At 52.0% G+C, this 22052-nt stretch overlaps 1 protein-coding gene and 1 pseudogene across 1 annotated transcript; both read left to right on the forward strand.

Moving 5' to 3' along the window:
• The first annotated feature begins 413 nt into the window (after positions 1-413).
• Positions 414-4526, forward strand: Ndufa11 (NADH:ubiquinone oxidoreductase subunit A11). Its single transcript, XM_032900779.1, has 4 exons — positions 414-588; positions 3420-3512; positions 3715-3837; positions 4376-4526. The coding sequence occupies exons 1-4, from the start codon at positions 492-494 to the stop codon at positions 4486-4488; spliced, it is 426 nt and encodes a 141-aa protein (XP_032756670.1). The 5' UTR covers positions 414-491; the 3' UTR covers positions 4489-4526.
• A 15063-nt stretch (positions 4527-19589) lies between these two features.
• On the forward strand, positions 19590-20962 carry LOC116898064 (annotated as a pseudogene).
• The last annotated feature ends 1090 nt before the right edge of the window (positions 20963-22052 follow it).

The raw sequence follows: 22052 nt of genomic DNA on the forward strand, positions 1-22052 counted from the left end.
CCAGCCACTTTTGCGCTATGTCCCAGCACATCACTACGTGGAATTCTGCCTCGCGCTGCAATATCTGCACTGCGATTGTCCTACCTTCTGTCAATTTCGAGCATTGACCCGCCTGACAGTGTAATCGATGTACTACAATGGTTTGTCAACCTGTCAATCCCTTGGATGGACCATCAACGTTCCCGTACTAGGAACCTAGTCTACGCTAGAGCTGGAGGTGTTTTTCTTCATAGCGTCAGTTTACCTTTCCAGGAAGGATGTCACGGGTGTCTCTGTCCAGATTCACTTGTGGACTGAGCACCACACATTTTTTTTGCTACGCGAAATAGGACGTCCGTACTAACCTGCGCTGTGCGCATGCGCACAGCCATGTCCATGTTCGTGGTACTCAATAAAGTTGCGCGCTGTGAATCTCGCGAGAGTTGGCTTAGCGGGCTAACCTTGAGCTCGCCCAAACGCCGTAAAGTCTGCTAGGCTGGCTAGGTACGGCCATGGCCAAGCGGTTTTTCGAAGCCTACAATGAGACCCCCGACGGCACCCAGTGTCATCGCAAGGCCTACATCACTACTGCCTTAGGCGGCCTTTGCGGTGAGCGCGGACCGGAGGGCGGAGGGCAGGGAACAAAGGTCAGAGGGCACGCGGCGGTCCAGGGCTCTGGGACCGTAAAGGTGTAGGAGCTTGGTTGAGACTTTTGAGCTGCGTAGACACGTCAGCCCCTAGAGTTTTCAAAGTGAATTATCAGAGAGTAAAAGCTGGAGGAAATGGGAAGATCATTTTAGCATTATCGGGGTTTTTTAGGGTTAAGGGGTGATCGGGTCACCGGAGTGTTTGAAGACAAGTTCTAGTGTTGCCCAGGCTAGACCGTAGACTATACAGCCGAAGATGGCCTTGAGGTCCTCCAGTCGGGCCTGTAACTTATGATCCTCCTGTCTCAGCTGCCCAAGTGCTAGGATGACAAGGCTACACCCTGACATAGCCTCTGGAAGATGTTTAAGGTTATGGGGGTTTTTTGTTTTGTTTTTTGTTTTTTTCTATTTTCCACCACCACAGAACATATTTATTTGGTATTATTTTTAAATGATTTAAAGTGATTTAGTTTTATTTTACGCTCATTGGTGTTTTGCCTATATGTCCGATCCTCTAGAATTGGAGTTACAGACAGGTGTGAGCTGCCATGTAGGTGCTGGGAATTGAACCCAGGTCACCTGGAAGAGCTCTTCCATTTCTCCAGAACTGAGCTAGAACCATCTCTCCAGCACTATTTACTATTATTTTGAGATACGATTTTCCTATGTAACCCAGGTTGGCTTGGAACGCAAAGAAATCGTCCTGCGTCTGCCTCCTAAACACCTAATTCCGGAAATTTCCAAATAAGACACACTTGTTTGGAAGGCCAATTATCTTTTGGGGATGCCATGAGGTTGCCTTCGGCATTTGGGATTCTTAAGATGCCCGAGGCCTGGTTCATTCACTCATGCTACCCATCATGACTTCATTCAGTGATGAATTTCCAGTGTTTCCATGGTCCTCACATGCATTTATCTACCCAAGACTTTGCTCGCACCAGGCAAGTGCTGTAGGGTCAAGTGATTGGGGGATTTAAAATGGACAGAACAGCCTGGTCGTGGTGGTGCCCAGCACTTGATGGGCAGAGGCTGGTAGGTCTCTGTGAGTGAGCCAGCCTGGTCTACAAAGCAGAGTCCAGCACAGCCAAGGCTACACCGAGAAACCTTGTCTCAAAAAAAACCAAAAAAAAAAAAAAAAAAAAAAAGGAAGGAGAGAATGTGAGTGTTGGATTCGGGGATGAGTGTGCGCACTGTTGGGGTTGGACTGGAGTCTGTCTTGGGTAGACATTGAGAGTAAGCTGGCCCTTTTCAGAGGTGCCATGTCGGAGCTGCAGAGGGAGGAGATGGACGGTTAGATCTAATTTGAAAACTCTTCCCTGTATCCTACCTCCTTTGTTCCCAAGCTCCCTGCCCGGCTCCCCTAAGGGAGACATTGCAGGAAGGCTGCCTTCCTAGCAGGGTCTAGCAAATTGGAGGCACCGTGAAGCCCACCATTGAACAAGTAAGGTCTTAGGGGCCCTCAGTGAGAGGATGGATGAGTGAATGAATTCCTGCCCTGCCAACACGGCACTCAGTCAGGGATGGATGGATGGCTCATGGGTGCTGCAGGTGGTGCTGAGGCTTGGCTGTGTTTCTGCTGGGCCATGGGAGAATCGCCACAGGGGCTGCAGTTAGAGAGTGGAGGGCAGTCAGTCTGGGTTACCAAAGTCACCCAGGGTCCCTGTGGCCTCACCAGTCCCAATCAAGATTCCCACTGGCCCTAGGTTCAAGTCCTGCTGCATCTGGGAAAAGATGTCCCAGGAACCCCCAACAGTGGGGTTGGGTTCCTGTGTGAGCATTCTCACACTCTATGTGCATAGAAGCCGTACTGAGGTTGAGGCAGAGCAGTGTTTGGGCTGGAGAACTACAATGCCTTTGAGGCCTCCAGCCCAGCACCCAGCCCCATCTTTGCTCTGCTAGGCCTCAAAAGAAAAAAAGTTTGGGTCTTTAGTCTGTGTTGAGACTGAGACTTCAGATCTGTAAGTGCTCAGTGTCCAAACCAGAACTCCAGAGCTCACCAGGAAGGGTGTGGATGACATCCCCTGAGGCTGGAGAAGGGTTGAGGGGCCAGACCCATTGCCCTATGACCAGCCTTGCAGGGCCACCTCAGCCTAGTGGCTCTGCTTTTCTGGGCCACTTAACCTCCCGTGCAGAGGAGCAGCAGCAGAACCATCCGGCTTGGAGGATGAGGAGCAGTGGTGGGCCTTGTTGCCCGTGTTAGGGATCCTGTGTCAGCTGCCCCAGAGAGCTCCACACAATGGGGGGCTGGGGCTGCTTCTCCTGGTCTGGTCTGATCATGATTCCTGTCCTGCAGCCCACCAAATCCTGGGCTCCTGGCTCAGCACCCACCTTGGCCTTGGCTTGTTGTGTAAACCATGGTGTAAAGTTCGGGGTGGCAGGGGCTGGAGGAGATGGAAAAGCTGACTGATGTGACTGTGCAGTGGGCGGGGGAGGAATGGGGCCAGCCAGATGTAGGGACACGTCTGGGCTGCGCTGCCGGCACGTGCAAGGATTGGCATCCTGACCTCAATTGCTGCCAAGTCGGATTAGGCTGAGGTCCCAGACCCTTGGAAAATATGGCATTTGATGAGGCTGGAAGAGTCACTGTGGCACAGCGCAGTTGATGGTAGGATGTCAAGTGTCAGGAGCCACCATCACCCCACTGGGGCAGGGCCCTGCCTCAGTTATTGGGAAAGGTGAGAGCTGGCCCTAGGCTCTGGCCTAGCAACACTGGCCCTGGGTTGTTCCAGGATACAGTCCTGCTGTATCCTGGAAAGGCATCCTAGCAACCTCTACCCTCTTTCCCTCCTACAGGCCTAATAAGCTCTGCTTACAGCATCACACACAACCCCGCAGATTCTTCCCTGGAAGCCGTGGCCAGGGTCGGCCGGTTCACATTCACTGCAGGTGAGCTAGTGTCCTGCTGATAATGACACAGGCCATTCAGAGGCTACTGGAACCACTAGGTAGGATCCTAGGAGACTGACTACAAGACTGACTAAGGGCTTAGAAGGGCAGAGGGTGGTGGTATCCAGCTTTGTCTGACAGTCAGGTGCTAACTCAACACTGCCTTGGTTTCCCCATCTCCAACCCCCTTTACCCCTTACAGCTGCTATTGGAGCTATGTTTGGCCTTACCACCTGTGTCAGTGCCCAGGTCCGAGAGAAGCCAGATGACCCCCTGAACTACTTCATTGGAGGTTGTGCGGGAGGCCTGACACTGGGAGCACGAAGTGAGTGACTACCCCCTGGGACAGTGTGTAACCACTGACCACTCCAGCCCTTCCCTCTCTGTCCCACACCTGGCAAAGGCAGTCTCTGCCTTCTCAACAGCAGGCAGCTCTGTGGTAGTCACAAGAGTTACAGGTACCCACAGCACTCAACACTGCCCAAGGGCCCCATGCCAGCTACTCCGGCCTGCCATCCCTGTCACAGATAGTGAGAGGAGGCCTGTGTCCTGCTGTGGGTATCCCTGCCCATTCCTTCATCATTGGGACTTAGAAACTGGGAACCAATGCAGCTGTCCCTACCCACCAAGGGCCATGTGTCCTGGGGACAGGAAAACCATGCTGGCTCTCAATTCAGCTGTGAGCAAACTGTGGGCAGATTTAGCAGGGAAGTCTCCCCACTTCCAGGAGTCAGGGCTGACCCCACTCACCCTCCCCACACAATGTCTCGAGAGTTAAAGGGTTACTGGTACAGGGCATCTCCTGGGGATGCTTGTGGACCTTACCTGGAGCACCTCGTGCCTGATGCCATCCTTCTCCACAGCTCACAGCTACGGGACCGCCGCCATTGGCTGTGTCTACATGGGTACCGCGGCCGCCCTGTTCAAGATGGGCAAGCTGGAGGGCTGGGAGCTGTTTGCCACCCCCAAGGTGTGAGCCAACCTGTAGCAAATAAATGCTGGATGTCCCTCCTGTGGGCAGTGTCCTAGAAGCAGGCATGCGGCACAAGATGGCCATGGGGGCAGGTGCATAGCAAAATGCAGATGAGATGACAGAGGCCCAGGACTGCACTTGGCACACAGGGTTCACTGACAGCCAAGGGGAAGACCACATGCTCCTGCCGGCCAGCCTGGTGTGGGCTGCCGACCTGGCTCTGCAGACAATGCAGATCCCCATGGTCAGCTACCAGTGAGTGGCAACCTGGCCACCCCCACACTCAGATTGTGGGCTGCTCCTGCTGGGCCTATCCCCAAAGCCAATAGCTTCTGGAAAACCTTCCTGGGCCCCACACACCAGTTGCTCCAAATTTCTGGGCAGTGGAGCAGAGAGTCCTGGATGGGCCATTCTGTTCTGCAGGCCGCTACAAGCCCAGAGCTGGGGCTGGAGCCTGTCAGCCTGGCCAGGTGACACGAGCCCAGTCCCTGCCTTGTAGGATCCTTGCCCAGCTGCTGACAGCCTTTGATTTAGGCGGCCCTGGAATGCTAGGACGCCCAGCCCAACACTGGCCGAGCTTCCTGGCAACCGTGGAGGAAGCAGTGGGCTCCAGCAGGCTCTGAGGCCATAAATCAAGGTCTGGGTCCTGCCTAAGAAGCCTGGCTCATGAGGCCCCTGCTGGCCCGGACACTTGCTGGTCTGAGGGCCAACCTGGGTGCATGCATCCCCTGTGTTCCTGTACCCCATCCTTCGTAGCCCCGGGTGCCCACTCAGGATTACCTTGAGGGCTGTTTGATCTGAACTTGGGGCTCCCCCAAGAAAGGAATGGGAAACCCCAAGAGGCACAGAAGGCACAGGAGCCCAGGCCCCAGAGTGCTAGAGTTTGGATGCACCCCAGCTTTGAATCCTGGGCTCCTAGCTATGTCCCTCAACACAGGCACCAAGCCTCAGCTCTGCTCCAGAAATGAGAAGAATGACTTCCCTCTGGTCATCACAACATACGTTCCACCCAGCTGGCCCTTGTGTACCCAGTCCTGGTTCTGACTGTGTCCCCATAAAAGTTTGAGTGGATTGGGATAGCCACTCAGGAATGCAGTCCTGTCTGTAACTTTTTGTCAGGCCCCTATCTCCCTTCTCATTCATCCAACCTGAGAGACAGAAGGAGTTCCAGCAGGACCTGGAATAGTGCTGCCTTGCCCACTGGTCACCACCATGTCTGTCTTCCCTAGGCCTGAGAAGGAGCGTTCAAAGCTGACACCATTCTGCTCCCTGCTCCCTTGCCTTCCAGGGTGCTGCTGCTGGCTTTGCACATAGCCCACCCAGCCCTTTCTGGGCTCGCTGCCAGGGCTAGAGTGGTCTGCCAGCCCCTCCCCAACCCCTGCCAGCATCCAGACCCCAGAAAGGGGCAGGATGGGGTGGCTCCTCACCAGGCTCTAGGGAGCCCCAAACCCAGGCCCCATTGGCCATAAACATTTACTAGCCAGAGAGGGGCTGACGTCACCTCCACACGGAGGCCCCCATCTGGAATGGCCCAGCAGCTGCCTGTGTGGAGCAGTGGGACCATCAAGACAACACACAGGTCCAGTCTGGCTCCCTGAAGGCCTAGAAGAGAACCTAAGAGGGAGGGGCATCAGCAGAGACAAGGTGTCCTCGCTCCAGAACAGAAGCTGGGGATGCTAGACGATCCCTTTCCTAGAGCACATCCTTACATAAAGCTACAGAACCCTGGCCTGGCCATAAGTGGTCATGGGGTCTTTGCTGGTGAGCAAAAGTGGGTCAACAGGAGTCCCACTTCAGGGCTAAGGCTCAAGTCCTCTCTGCTTCAGCCACATAGACCTCCATGCTCTAGGCAGCTGTCATCCCATCCTGTGTGTCCCTGTGTGGAGCTGGGCTATGTTTTGGCTGCTATACTCTTCGTCCCATCCCAGCAAGGTTCAAATAATTACACAAGGGATTACTGCGTGAGGCCTGTGGTTAGCCGCTGGCTACCAAGGTCTGAACTAGCAGCCCAGACTCAATGAAGTCCACACATGGAAGCAGAGGACAGGGTCGCCTCCTCTGACTTTGGCACAAATAAATGTGATTTTAAATGCACCATGGGGGGCGTGGGACTCTGGCACCTGCAGAAGAGTAGCCTAGCCAGGGCAGCCAGCGATCTTGGGTCAGGCCTGAGCTAAGGTCTATTTCCCACAGGACAAGGCAGGTTGGAGTGGGAGACATTCAGGCAGACTCACAGCATGCCTAGGCCACAGGGGTGGGGCGGGGAGCACACTTGCCATCCTAATACTGGAAATAGAGTCAGGAGAATCTTCTGTCGCACAGTGAGTTTCAGGCTAGTCTGGGCTACAGGAAACCCAGTTTTGAAAAAAGTCAAATGAAAAATGAAAAAATTTCATCTTAGAAAAGCCTTCTCTCGGGCAGCATTGGCCCACCAAACGGAAACCAACCGAGGCACACACAGCCAGCCTTCTACTTCTGGGTCCTCCCAGAAGCACGCCTCTGCCTCCACCGTCATTAACACATGCAGGCCCCTCACAGACAGACAGACCCCTGGGGCTTCCCAGAAGTGCTGGGTGGCCACTGCTTCCCTCCCCTCCTGAAGCCCCGTGGGCCCTAAACCTGAGCAGGGAAGGTGCGAGCCAGGTTGTGGGTGGGGAGGAAAGGGGTCTGGGGGCCCACTCACCCACGTGGAATGGGCCACAGCTGCCAGAGTCTGGAAACCAGCAGGTCCACTCATTAAGATACCGCCTTTGTCTGTGTGTCTAAAATATACTTTATGGTGTGTGTGTTTCAATAGGTAAAACACACTTGGGCTGCCCTGAAGGTTCCAAAGGCTGTAGAGAATGATTCTCAGCCACCCCCGCCCAGTATCCTTTTGCTCCTCCCAGCAGGCTGCTTGTCTTAGTATTTCTTTTCTCAGGGCTCTGCTGGCCTCTTTGTTCTCTAACTGCTGCAGGGATCCTATCCTGGCACTTGGAGAACCGCCTGCTCTTTTTAATGGCAGCATAATATTTTAGCTCTCTTGAGAGTGCCTCTCCCCAACCCTCATTAAAGTTTACTCCTGGGGGAACCTGCCCTGTGCGAATGAACGACCTGTAATGTGCTAATTGGCGAATGACTTTCAATTTACAGAAAAGCTGAGCTTAAAGGACAGAGTCCCATAAACCATTTTTATTCCTTTGTTCACGAAGGTCCCAGACTTGTATGAACGGGAGTTTGTTGCCACTGACAGGTTATCAATACCTATTAGAAACCAAGGCCTGGGGTTGGGGATTTGGCTCAGTGGAAGAGCGCTTGCCTAGTAAGCGCAAGGCCCTGGGTTCAGTCCCCAGCTCCAAAAAAAAGAAAAGAAAAAGAAAAAAAAAAAAAGAAACCAAGGCCTGGCTGACCCCAGAGCCTGTGAGTGTGTAAAAGGATGAGTCTCCTGCTCTAGGATGGTGGGAAATCTTCCTCACCCTAAAATCCTCCATGTTTCACCTCTGCACGCCTCTCTGCTGTAGCTCAAGGACCACTGGCTTTTCAGAGGGGCTCCTCCAGTCATGCCCATTTAAAGGATTTCTCTAGTCTTCATGCCAGCTGGCCGCTTGCTTAAAGCTGCGTATGATACCATTTCCTAGACTTACTGCATACTGTTTTGTTCACTCAGGGAAGGACATACAGATGTTTGTTGGTACACTTCTTGCCATCGCCCTTTAAGCTAGTCTCATGGTGTGACCTAAAACTCATCCTCCTGCTTTCACCTCCTAGGTGCAGAGATGCCAGGCGTGTGCTACCTACCAGTGCCCAGCCTGAGGGATAGCCTGCTGGCTTCCAAATCATAGAGATCACATAAATAGTTCCACAAACACGCGTGTGGGTTCAGTGTGGACACAGGTTTTTATCTTTGGTAAATACTAAGAATGTGACAGCAGGATCCTGTGGTCAGAGCAAATTAGCTTTGTGGAAAATCACCATCTCCCTTCCCCAAGTGGCGCGGCAGAGTACCCAGGTCCTCCTCATCATTTGTGCCACTGTGGCTCTCCTCTCATATCCCATATAATTTTCATGAAGCTTTGCTCATCCGTTGTTATTTGAGCCTCTTGATGGAAGCATGGGAGTCATTTTTGCCATTTTAAAAGACGAGTCTCAGAGAAGGATAGTCTCATTCCCAAGGTCACACAGTAAATGGAGAGGATGCCGGGAATCTAACTAGCACTGCAGCATTTGTATCCACTGGGTACCCTTACTGTTATACCCAGACATCCATGAGTAAGGAGTGTTGAAGCATGTGTAGGAGTTTACTGGGAGAGGAAAGGCAAGAAACAGCATGGGAGATGGACGTAAGGACAGAAGATGGAATGGCTAACTGTCCAGGAGCACCCAGGGTGCTGAGTGCCCAGGCTCTTCTCAGAGCTGAGTCTCTTTCAAGTTCTCAGCACAGCTATGAAAGTCCAAATGTCCTGGCTGTCACACGTGCATCTCACTCAGGACCTGTCCCCATCTTCATGTTCTGGGGACAAAGGCCATCTCTGATCTCTCCCCTCAACATTAGAAGAAACTAGATGTGAGTGTGGAGTTGGGGTGGACACTTCCTGACCCAGGCTGGTCCTTTGAGGGCTCCCTCCCTGGCCTGTGCTCTTTTCTTCTGACTAACCAGCCTGCAGGAGTGGGTACCCCTCTACCCACACGCTCACTGTCCTCCCCCAACCCCACTAAGAATAAATCACCAGCAATGTGGAGCAGGGACTGACAGGAGAGGGAGGGGAGGAGAAGTGGCCTGCTGTGCCCTCCCACACTGGCCTCTGACACCAGGAAAGACCCTCAGTAGTCACTGACTGACCCCTTTGAGGCCCTCATTAAACACTCCTGAGGCTCAGGTCAGCCTGACACTCATAATCCTCCTGCCTCAGCCTCCCGTTGGAATGACAGTTATTTTCCACTAAACCCAGCTCCCGCCTTTCTCTAAGGCTGGATGAGGCTGGGGAGCTGCAGTTGCCTGAGTTGAAGCACAGGAGGAACCACAGAAGGTGAGAAATCAGAGAGGGAGTCTCCCAGCATGGTGAGCTTGTTTGAGCTGTCTGCAGGAGGTCCGGACTCCTGGCGACCCAGTATGTTTGGGAACTTAAACAAACTGGAGCAGATGTCCTTGATGACCGACAACCTGTCAACGATCCTTCTCCAGGCAACCTTCAGCTGAGCCATAGGAATCAAAATTTGGGGACCCTGGCAGAACTGAGGCCCCACACCTCTTGGGAATTTGCCCAGAAAAAAACAAAGCTGCTTAGAGTAAAGTTCGGAGGTGGAGCCCTGCCTAGAATCCCCCAGTGAGGGGGCTGTGGGCGTGGCCAGGGGTAGAGCCCTGCCTAGAATCCCCCAGTGAGGGGGTTGGGGGCGTGGTCAGCGTGGAGCCCTTAGCATCTCAGCAGAGAAAAGTACTTCTTAGCTCCTATTCAATTTGAGTTCCTGAACAAGGCAAGGGCCCTGTGCCTCTCCCCAGTCACATTACTTTGGTTCTTCAGCCTTCCGGGAGCTGTCAAAGAAGATGCTGCAGTCTATGCATCCTGGATCGAATTTGGGTTTTGCCACTTTGTGGGTCCTATGACTGTGAGCTCATTCGTGTCACCATGCCTCAGTTTCTCTGTCTGTCAAATGGAAACAATAGGCCAGCAATAGCTGTGCAGACACCCGGGTGGCTCGCTGCATCGACCGCTCTGATTTATGCCTCCTGTCTGGCCCACCACACTTAGGAGCCCCCGCCAGGCTCCAGCCTCCCTCCTGGCCAGCGGGGAGGGGCCGAGCGGGAAACAGGCTAATTTTAGTCCTGATGACACCCCCCCTGGCTTCCAGCCCTGTACAAACATCCCCAGTCAAGCTGGAGGTTCAAAGCGTCCTCCACCCCCAGCCGCTGTGGAAAGATGCTGTTTATTCATTCTTGTTGGCCCAGCAGCCCCAGCCTGCCTGTGCCTGCCACCCAGGACTCTGTCCAGAGCCAGTGTCGCCCCACCCGTGTCCTCTCCAAGGCCAGTGGAGGCCAGTGGCTCCCAGGATCTAGCAGGAGTTTCTCTGGGAGCCCAGGACCCAGAGACTGTCTAAGCCTACTCAGACACTACCTCTTGGGGACCTGAGGGCTCTAGGTAGTGCTCCACAGGTCTGGGAGTAGAATCTGTCAAGGCGGGGAGGTTTGGGAATCAAACTTAGGATGCCCATTCATTCATTCATTCATTCATTCACTCACTCATTCACTCACTCATTCATTCATTCATTCGATTTACCGAGCACCCATTCAGTCTCAGCGAACTCAGTCAGAGACAAAGGAGCTGGCGAGATGGGTAAGCCAGGATAAATGATGCCGGCTCCGAGGAGGAGCAGGCACCCTGGGGAGTGGGAGAGGATAATTTACAGGTCTCATCTAACCCAGGCTGTGGCCTCCAGCTTGCTCTGTAGCTGGGAGTGGAACTTGGGGCTCCATGCATGCTGGGTGAGTCCTCTACCAACTGAGTTGCAGTCCCTGCAGAAATGTGAGGCACCACTCCATATGCGCAAAGGTCCTGAGGTCGGAATGGTGAAGAAGCAGAGGGTCCTGGGAAGGTGAAGGGCAGAGGTTGGCCTCATACCCAATTCTCCTCCCATCGGAGATTAACATTTCTAGAATTGTCACCATGCTGACTTGGGAGGTGACAGGTCCGAGGACTGCAGCTGGGCTGCTGAAAGTCTCAGTAGCTGGCAGGTGGATTCCAGCTGTAAATGAGAGCTTCCGGAACATTCTGAGAGTCTAGGAGGGGGAATTATGACTCTCTAGAGAATGCTAATGGGGTGGCAGGGCGGATGGGGACAGATTCCAGAGTGTCTTCAGCACATGGTATCTCCATACACTCCCCGTGGTGCTGGGCCTGTTGCCCAGGTTGTCGACATTCCTAGCTTTTTTTTCTTATCCTAGTGTGGGACAGGTGTCCTAGAAAAAGAAAGTCCCCCAAATAAAAGCCTTAAAAACCCTATGATTTTTAACTTCTTCCTCACAGCCTTGCTGTTTTCCTTCTGGAAAAATTCTTGATCTCTCACACTCTCTCTGTGTCTCTCTCCCTCTTCCTCCCCCCCCCTTTTATTTAAACTTTTCAAACCACTACACCTCTACTCCCCAAAACATGCCTGAGAGAAAGGTGCCTTTGTTCTGGCCCTGCATGGTCTCTGGAATTTTCTCTGCCCTCCTGCACTACAAGGTCTTGTTTCTTCACACACTATTTGGCAAGGGGCTTTTTGCTTTTCTTTTTAAATTTCTTCCCTCTACTTGACAAAAGATGGCCTGGTGACATTTATTTCCAGAAACTGGAAATTAAGCATGCCTGGCCCGCCTCTTCGCCCACCACCAGCTGAAACTTACGCTGCATGAACCTGGCAGGTTTGGAGTGCCAGGGCAGGCAGACCCCAACGTGTTGGGGGCCTCAGGGTGAGGACAGTCTGGGGGCGGGCAACAAGGGGATGCCAGGTTTCTGTCACCTGGAGTTTCCCTAACTCCGGCTGGATTCTACCAATCCCAGCACCAGAGGGATGGGAGGCAGGGAGAGACCGAGTAATTCATTCATTCATTCATCCATCCATCCATTCATTTATTCATTCATTTTAGACAGGGTCTGTCTATATAGTCTTGGCTGTCCTGGAACTCACTCTATAGACCAAGCTGGCCTCAAATTCATGGAGGCCTGCCTCCTTACTGCTGGGATTAAAGATGTGTGCCCCAGGCCAAGTTCTTAACAATAACAGGAAGAGGATACTGAGGCCCAGGCTTGGGATGCTGTGTTTTCTAGCTCCTGTTCACAATTCTTTAGAAAGAAAGATACATAAAGACCCTTGAGGCTCCTGGATGGATGCCACAAAGTCTTCTATCCCCACAGATGGCACTGACACTGTAAGAGCCCATGACTTGCTGAAGACTGACTCACTGGACTCACAGAAGTCCGGCATGATGGGGTCTCCCCATTGCTAAGATAGAAAGACACCCAAGTGAGAGCGAAGGCCCAGTTTAAAGCACGTTAGGGGAGTTGTGGCGTAGGTGGGCTTTATCTTACTCTATCTCTAGTCAAGAGCAGTAGTGAGAAGAGGGAAAGTATAGAACAGGAGTTTACCTGTGACCGACTGTGAAGAATCAGTTAAGATAACACACTCCCTTTGGACCAGCCTGTCTCACCCCTCTCTGCACTAGTAAGTTCAGAGAAGTGCTACAACTTCCCCAACCACACACAGCTTCCAGAGAACAATCTATACTTCAGACAAGAGGCCTGAGGCCAGATGGATCCATTTAGCACAGATCCACCTGCTGCAGGTGGGTTAGGACTGTAAATGAGGCTTTCGGGAATGTTCTGGAACACTCTGGGTCTGGAGTGTGTACTACTCTCAAGAATGGTGAGAGGCCCAAGGCAGTGGTAATCTCAGCACTCAGGAGGCAGAGGCAGGCAGGTCTTTGAGTTTGAGGCCAGTCTGGTCTACAAAGTGAGTTCCAGGACAGCCAGGGCTACACGGAGGAAACCCTGTCTCAGAAAACAGACAGAAACAGTGCAGAAAGGAGACTGGGATAGGGTTGGTAGTGGTGAATCTCCAGGGCTCTCTAAGCCTCAGTCTCCCCATCCTCACAGTGAGTACCCAGGGAAGCCAGAGGTTTGTTCCAGCTGGGCCAGTGGAAAGAGGCAAAGCACCCTTGAAAGACCACAATGTGGGGGGTCTAGGATGCTTCTGACAAAGCCACCAGTGACCCCCACCCGGGGCCTGAGCCAAATCCTGTGTGCCTATGGCTTCTGAGCCACCCACACAGCACACCTGGCTCCCGCTGTGTGTGGAGGGCCCAGAAGGCCTGACTGGAGCTTCTTTGAAGCAGCAGGAAAGAGCTGGTCCTGAGTTCATGGGGGCTGAGCATGGCCCCCCACCCTGAGTGACATAGTCATTCCCAGCCTGAGAGCAAGTCCCTCCATCATTGCAGCCTCTGGTCTCAGGGATGAAATTCCCAGCAGGCGTGTAAGCTGGGGCTGAGAGAGGCATTTTAGGACCAAACAAGAACCAAGACCCCCACCAGAATGGACAGATGGCCCCACCCCCACCCTCGAAGCTGGTACAAGATGGCCCTGAGCCTGGGGAAGGAATTTCCAGCCTCCTCCTCCAATCCTAGACAATGGCATTCCTTACTCAGAGAGGGTCGAAAGAAGCCTCAGTCCTACAGCATTCTCATGAGGAGTGCCGGTTCCCACTGGACGGGTTCCCTGTCCTCAAGGACTGGCCCTGAGGAATCAGTGGCTGGTCCCTCTGCTCATCTTGGGGCCAGCTGGGCAGCTGTGTTCAAGTTCTTGTCCACTTTGCCCAGCTATTGGACCAAGGTGGGGACCAGAAAGATCAGGTAGTACAAACACTCCTGAAAGACAAAGTGTTTGCAGAAGAGGTTGTTTGGAGGCATAAGAGCCCACAGTGGCTGAGGAGGTGGCTTGAAGAGGGGACAGAGTTATGAGGGGGTAGGATGCTCAGGGAAGACATTACATTATTGTGGTACTGCTTGCCATCAAAGGGCTGGGGGATGTCCAAGCATGACAACCTGAGTTTAAATCTCCAGAGTCCGTGGGAAAAAGCTACACTTACTGGTATTCCCCAGTGCTGGGAGGAGGAGACAGGAGAGTACCTGGGACTTGCTGATCATAAAGCCCGGATAAACTGGTGGACTCCAGGCTACTGAGACTTTGCCTCAGAAAAGAAGACTGAGAACAAGGGAAACAGCTGAGGCTTACCTCTGTCCTCTACAGACACACAGACACACACAGACACACACAAGCAGACACACACACACGGTTGCAAGTTCATTTCCAGTCATGCATTCACACACAAACACATACATACATACATACATACTCATGTATACACACATACACACTCATGTATACACACATACACTCATGTATATACACATACACACTCATGTATACGCACATACACTCATGTATACACACATACACACATACATACACAAACACTCATGCACACATACATACTTGGGCATGCACACACACTCATGTGCACATGCATATTCATGCATGCACACATGTGCATACACACACTTGTACCCACACATACATACTCATACACATATACATATACACCCAAGCACACATACATGCACACACACAAAGTGATGTATGCACATGCATGCACTTTCACATACACATGCAAACACTCCTGCACACACTTATGAATGCACACACACACACACACATGCACACGAGCGCACACACAGGTCTGCAGGTTCATTCCTAGTCCCCATGGAGAAATGGAATTCTCTGGGAGGGGTCAGAAGGAACAAGATAGAACAGAAGTTCTGAATGATCTCTGAACCCCAACCCTCCCTCGTTTGCAATTGGGGCTCAGCTAGGACTTGGGCTCAGCCTGGGTTAAGAGCTCAGCCCAAGGTCAGGTGCTAGCAAACAGCTCCAGCCTGTTGTGAAGACCTGAGAAGGCCCTGAATAGCTCAGGCCTCTGTGAATTTACTTCATTTCAGTGTCACCAAGCATATGGCTTCAGTTTTCTAATCTTCAAACATGTCCCAAGAAAGCAGATCACAACTTCCTGAAGTTTGTTTGTTTTGTTTTTTATGTTTCTCTCATGTGGTTTATTTTCCCCAGCAGGTATATAACTGTATGAGCTCACAATTAAGAACATCTCTGACATCACAGCTTTAGCATCACAGTTAGCACACTGTGTCATAAACGCCTACTCCAAGCTTTTGTCTGAGTTTACATTGACAATGTCTTTACTCCTATTGTGCACAGCCGTGGCCATAATAAGAAAGTTTATTCCATTGACACATGATCTGGCTGCCTGTTGACCCACCTTTTCTATTTTCTAACTACTTGAGGCTCTGGCACATACGTAGATTAGCTCCTTACTCTTGAACTCACGTCATCATGTTCCTATGTATTCATTAACTCCTCTAATCTATTCTTGCTAGGACTCCTCACTGTACCTTCCTAAGGATAATTATACACCCGGGGGAAACTGCTTAATTTATATTCTCTTCTTCATAAAACCTTCTCTAAGTTTCTAGTTGGTTCAATAATCATTATTCTATCTTTTTTTAAAAAGATTTATTTATTTATTTTATGTACAGCATTCTGCCTGCATATGTGACTGCAGGCCAGAAGAGGGCACCAGATCTCATTACAGATGGTTGTGAGCCACCATGTGGTTGCTGGGAATTGAACTCATGACCTCTGGAAGAGCAGTTAGTGCTCTTAACCACTGAGCCATCTCTCCAGCCCCTCTATCATATTTTTTAATAAATCTACCTTAGAATTATTAAGAAATTTCTATTACAACTTTACTGTACTCGATACAGAAAAAGTGATTTAAAAAAAAATGACAAGGGCTGGAGAGATGGCTCAGTGGTTAAGAGCACTGACTGTTCTCACAGAGGTCCTGAGTTCAAATCCCTGCGACCATATGGTGGCTCATGACCATCTGTAATGGGATCCGATGCCCTCTTCTGGAGTGTCTGAAGACAGCAGAAGTGTTGTCACTTACATAAAATAAATAAATAATCCTGTTTTTAAAAAAAAGCCACAAGAACACTACTAGCAGAAAGAGTATACACCCCACAGTCAGTCTGGGGGAAGATAGCCTAGGCTGCAGATTCTGTCACACTGGGCTCATGGCACTGCCCCTGGCCATCACCCTGTCACTGCCTGATGATCTGACCTCTATCACCCGCCACTGGGCTGCACCCAGTGGTTTCTAGTCTGCAAGGGGTTCAGCAGGGTCAGGCTTAGGACTGTGGAAAATTCCTGCAGCCCCAGGGCCTGCTGGCTCCCACTGCAACCCACACTGATGATGGACGGGTGCCCGTGGCTCCAGGGGCTTCAGGGGCCCTCACACCTGTGCGTTGATGTGTGCTAATCCCCAGGGCCACCCCCACAATCCATCCTGCTATAGGTCAGATGAGAGTGAGCCACTTACTGCCAGGGACGGGTGGAATACAGGGTCTCGGGACCTCTTAGACTTCTACTACTCACTACCTCCTGGGCAGGAAGGCAGAGGCCTCCTGGGACCTTGGTGACCAAGCTCTCTTTATGGCAATTAGGGACATCTAGCAATCAAATCTCAACTAAGAAGCCCACTGCTAGACTGCGGATCAGCGAGCTGTGCTGTAGAAGTGGAAAATGAGCCCAGCTCTGGCAGCCTTGGTGACCAAAAGCCAGGCTTCAAGCTGAAACCCCACATACTTGCAGACGACAGGCCCACGTTAACCGACCAGACTGTGCCTAGACGCCCACTTCAAGAATCCATTTTATTCCATGAAATAAAATCTAACATCTTTTCAGCCCTTCTGAGCCATTCTAGCGTCTCTGTCCTCACCACACAACCCAGCCAGGTTAAGCGAAGTGAGCCCCAGGGAAGTCAGAGTCCTGGATCACCAGAAGTCATGGAAGGAAACGATGGTTTTCAACCACGAGCGAGTCCCCCGTGCATCTGCTCTGCCGGAACAGTGACTCAAGTCATGTGCCATCCCTCTGCCGGGTGCCTGTCTAGCTCCTGGCTGCTCTGTGCTCAAGGATGACTTCATGCGACCCCCTCCAGCGTCATCATCAGTGATCACAGAGATCTGTCTTCGTCACATTCCCACAGTTGCTGGACTTCCCCTGCCTCATGGCCCTGGCACGAGCTCTTCGACCTCCCTCTTTTTCATCTAGACAAGGGGCTAAGGAACCTTGAGTGCTCTAAGCCACAGTCTCAGCCAAAGACCTCGGTGGAACCTTGAATTCAGGCCACTGTTCCTCCAGAGGTTTATGTTTGTGGCTGGGACAGCGCGGGAATGGCCATGAGCATAAAGGATAGAATGTCACACACTTCCTTTCTCTCTTCTCTCAGTTCTTCAGTACCCAGGGGAGGCGGCTGGTGCTGACACGATCTGGGGCTGAGGCTGCTTCCTGCTCCAGGTAAGGCCACTTGGGACGACAATTTCGCTTGTCCCATTCTGGAACATCTCTCTTGGAAGAGACCACTTTAGCCTGTCCTTCCTTTAGTCTGCCCTAGCTTAACTTTGACTCCTGTTGTAGCCAGGGCTGGTCTAGGACCAATAGGTCTAATGGCTTACAGAGTGACTCAGACCAGAGCCAGTGGCCGGTGTCCACCAGCAGGTGTTTCAGAGGCTGAGCCATCTGGATTTGTGGAGCAGGGAGACTCTTCCTGACTTTCGAGTGATGCTGATCCAGAGCAGGACCAGAAGTCATAGGAAAAAATCATATGGAAATCACAGGCTTCCTGGGCCCTGCACCTGTTCATTTTCTCACACGACAAACAAGGGGCAAACCCAGATCTGGGCTTTTCTGCTTGTCTTTTCAGTTGTCCCGTGGTTGTTTTTCTTTCTGAGGGTTTCACATAGCACAGACTGGCCTCAAACTTCTAATGTAGCTAAGGATGACCCTGAACTCCTAATCTTCCTGCCTCTACCTTTACCATGCCTGGATGACAATGGGTACCTCCATGCCAGGACTGGGGGACGATTCCAGGGCTCTGTGTGTGCTGGATGGACACTGTCCACTGAGTATCACCCCTCAGCCTCTGTTGTTTTGAGATGGGGCAGCCATAGAGTCCAGGTGACCCTGAATGCTGCATCATCCTGCTGGAATCACAAGTGTGATAGCCTGCCCGGCTGTGGCTTAGGGGCATTTTTCTTTTTTGCTTAGGTTTTACTGGCTTTTGTTCCATTCCAGGAAGGTGGGCTTTTCCCATTTCTCTAGGGAAAGGGTCTTGAGTCAGTGTAGACAGGGTCTGGACCAGCCTTCTTTGTTCTCCGACCCATGCTTTTCAAGTTACTTTTGAAAGCTGTCACTCCCAGTGGTTAGGGCTGTCTAGGCCAGGGTCATGCAAACTCTGATCCTGAACTCTGTATCTTTGAGGAACATAATTTATTGGAGTAATAAACATCACTAACAGGAGAGGATCCATTCGAACCCAAGGCTTGGCCAGCCTGCTATGTTACTTTCTTTTTTCTTTCCAAACACCTTGCTAGGAGCCCAATTTAAACACCAGACCTGGACTTACCCTTCACTCCACCTACCTGCCTGATTCAGCTTATACGGTAGGGAATGTAGACTGGAGGGTTATGGGATAGGTGAGAACAGTGGTGGACCTCCAGCCTGGAACTCCTCTGACTCCACTCCACACCCCCACCAGGGAATGAGGGGGAGTGGGCGTGGGCGTGGAGTGGAGCCCAGCTTAGAATTCCCAGTGATGGGTTGCAGGTGGGGCTCAGCTCCAAACCCTGGGTTCCATCCCTGACAGAAGGGAAGGAATACTTTGGAAAGACCAGCAGTCATTTGTTTCTAGAACTTTCTCAGCTCCCCAAATTTTACCATAGTCCATGATATTCCTACATGCGACCCACAAAGTTGTTATACCCACTACTTTCTTTTAAAAACCTGCATTAATTTACTTATGATGCCTCCATGCACTCCATGGCCCATGTGTGGAGGTCAAATACCAACAGGCAGGAATTGCTTCACTCCTTCCACCATGTCCGAACCCGGGGATGGGGCACAAATGGCCAGGCTTGGTTGCAGTGCAAAAGCAGTAGGAGGAAACATTCAAAGATCAACATTGGTTTGTTTGTTTGTTTGAAGAATTATTTATTTTATGTGTGTGAGTACACTGCCACTCTCTTCAGACACACCAGAAGAGGGCATCGGATCCTGTTACAGATGATTGTGAGCCACCATGTGGTTGCTGAGAATGTACAGTGTATTCATATAAATAAAAAAAATAATAAATCTTAAAAAAAAAAAAAGGAGGTGAACCCCAGGGCGAGGTCCTTGGGTCTGTGTCTCTTTGCTGTAAGTGGCATCCCTTGAGTGCTACCATCTGTCATATAAGAAACAATAACAACCTCTGTCACATTTGGCTGAGTGTGATGGTGCGTGCTGGAGAGGGAAAGTGTTCAACACCATGCTCCACTCCTGAGCAATTTGAGGCCAGCATAGGCTACATGGGGCCCTTCAGAACAGTTCAGATGACCAGTAATATTGACACTGGCACCTCTCTTTCCTACAGACAGCACTCGGTGACCTCCCCTGCCTCCCTTCTCTTCCCAGGTCTCCTGGCTCATGGATATGACCCTACTAGCCAGGGCACAGTGTCCCTGGTGTCTGTCTCTCAGGGCTGCTGGTACAGCTGCTGCTGGCTTTGTGCTTCTTCTCCTATGTCCAAGTACGCCATAACCGCCCTGGCTCTCCAGCTCCTGATAGAGCCCCAGGACCAGCCTTTACCCCAGCTACCTGTGTCCCCAACCTCTCCTCATCTTACTGTGGACATGTACTTTCCACCACCCAGTGGCTCTGTCCCCCTGCTCCTAGATTCTCCCAGGCATGGCTGGCTGTCAGGTGACCATCAACCGGAGTGTGGACCCCCAAGCAGATGTGGTCATCATCCACCACTATGAATTTAGCTCCAGTCCCAGGTTACAGCTGCCACCTCAGCCAAGGCCACTAGGCCAGCAGTGGATGTGGTTCAGCATGGAGTCACCCGCCCACTGCAGCAGTCTATCAGTCCTGGACGGTTACTTCAACCTCACCGTGTCCTATCGCATTGATTCTGACATCTTCATGCCCTATGTCTGGCTGGAGCTGTGGCTGGAGCCTCCAGTCCAAATCTAGGCCAACCTCTTTGCCAAGATCTGGTGGTCTGGGTCATGTCAAATTGGGATTCCAAGTCAGCCCGGGTGCTGTGCTACCCAAAGATTTGGAGTTACCTCCATATGGATATATGGACAAGGACATATGCAACTCCCTCAAAGCAACATGATGGCAACTCTGGCCAGATACAAGTTTTATCTGGTGTTTGAGAACTCCCTTCACCTGGGCTACATCCCAGAGAAGCAGTGGAAGAATGCTCTGGAAGCATGGCCCATGCCAGTAGTTCTGGGACCCAGCAGGAAGAACTATGAGCACTTCCTGCCCCCTGATGCCTTTATCCACGTTGATGACTTTCAAGAGCCCTGGAACCTGGCTCGGTACCTGCAGGAGCTAGACAGGGATAAATTGGGCTACCAACACTACTTCTGTGGGAGGGAGACACTCAGGCCTCGATTAGGGAGCAGGACCCTGGCATTCTGCAAGGTTCTAGTGAAGTGGCAGGCCAGGGTCCTGCAGGCAGGAGTGGCTTGCCCAGAGTCATCATCTGGAGCCCCTGGGTAACAGACACCTTTATCTGGGACCCTCTATGGGTATCTCAGCTGACCAGAGCCTTGATTCTGGATCTTCACATAGAACTTTGCCCACCAGGGATGTGGGTAGCCAGAATCCTAGGCAACCTCGAGGGAACCTTCCCTGGGACCACTGACTCCCCTGGATCCTGCCCACTGGTGCCTGGCGGGTCTGCCTCGATTGCTTGTGGTGTTTATGACACAACTAACTCCTGTGGTGGTGGGGTGATCTGTCACAGCTGCCCAGAAGCGACCTTAATCTATGAGTCTCACCCAGGATGATTTTTTTCTTTCCCTGGGGACAATCCTTAGGGCAGTGGGTGTAGTCGGACGCTCAGCCTTCTGGGTGGCCCTGCGTGGTGCCTGAGCCTAGGTGCAGAGCTGAGGCTGTAGGAGATACTTTGTTTACGTTTCCATCTCCTGCTGCGTCCCACCCAACTCTGCGGCTGGCATGTTGGAAGTGGGTGGGAGACAGGAAGCCAAGGTCTCTGCAGGCCTGGATGGGGGCTGCTTCCTCTTGCACGGGGACACACACCCACCTGGGCAAGGGAGTCTCAAGGAGTACAGCTTTGGGCTCCCAGACCAGCTCTGAGGCTCTGTGGTCTGATCACACTGGAGAAACCGAGGCTAGGAACAGCCCCCAAGGGGTTTTCATAGCACGGGAAGATTCTGGTATCTTGGCCACCATCGGCTGATTCAGCTGAAACCAAGTGGGAAATCCATCTCCTCACTCCTCCTGTCTCAAGAAGGCTGTGGGCAGCTGGACAGAGCTCCCAGCCAGAAGCCTGGCTCCAATCCCTCCTCCACAGAGACCACTCATGGTCGGGGCCAGCACCATGAATCCCTGCAGGGCACCCAGGAAGCCTTGCTGACTTGATCTGCATGAAGGGGTGGTCTTGGGAGAGTTTACTCTGGTGAAGGGGTGCATGTCCTTACCCTACAGATCTTTGGGGAAGCTGGACAGGGACAGACACCCCTGAAAACCCCATTCCAAGTATCTGGAGATGCCAAGGTTGTAACAAATTGATCAATGTGGCCTCACTCTTCCCTCACAGACCCCCTTCACCCTGATCTCTGGGGACATTGCCTAGCACCTTTTAGGCCTGCCAAGCGTCAAGGTGACACCAAAGCAAAAAAAAAAAAAAAAACAACCAAAAAACCCTGCACCCCAGTCCGGCACCCCAGCCTATGGCACACCCTGTCCTCCCATGCCCAGCCAACGTTTTAAGGGTACAGGGCCCTGGTCCTTGGGGACCCAGTCGAGCTGGCAGACGCTGGCTTGGGGCTGGATGGGGCTGGCACCCACCCCAGACCTGTCCCCGCTGGGAGGTGGGCAGTGAGGAAAGGGTATTTTTAGCTGGGGAAG

Source organism: Rattus rattus, chromosome 4 (assembly GCF_011064425.1).
Source record: "Rattus rattus isolate New Zealand chromosome 4, Rrattus_CSIRO_v1, whole genome shotgun sequence".
Classification (NCBI taxonomy): Eukaryota; Metazoa; Chordata; class Mammalia; order Rodentia; family Muridae; genus Rattus; species Rattus rattus.

Coding starts and splice junctions, on each gene's coding strand:
- Ndufa11 (XM_032900779.1), top strand. CDS start 492: ATGGCCAAGCGGTTTTTCGAAGCCTACAATGAGACCCCCGACGGCACC. Junction 589..3,419: donor TGCCTTAGGCGGCCTTTGCG/GTGAGCGCGGAC, acceptor TCCCTCCTACAG/GCCTAATAAGCTCTGCTTAC. Junction 3,838..4,375: donor CCTGACACTGGGAGCACGAA/GTGAGTGACTAC, acceptor CCTTCTCCACAG/CTCACAGCTACGGGACCGCC.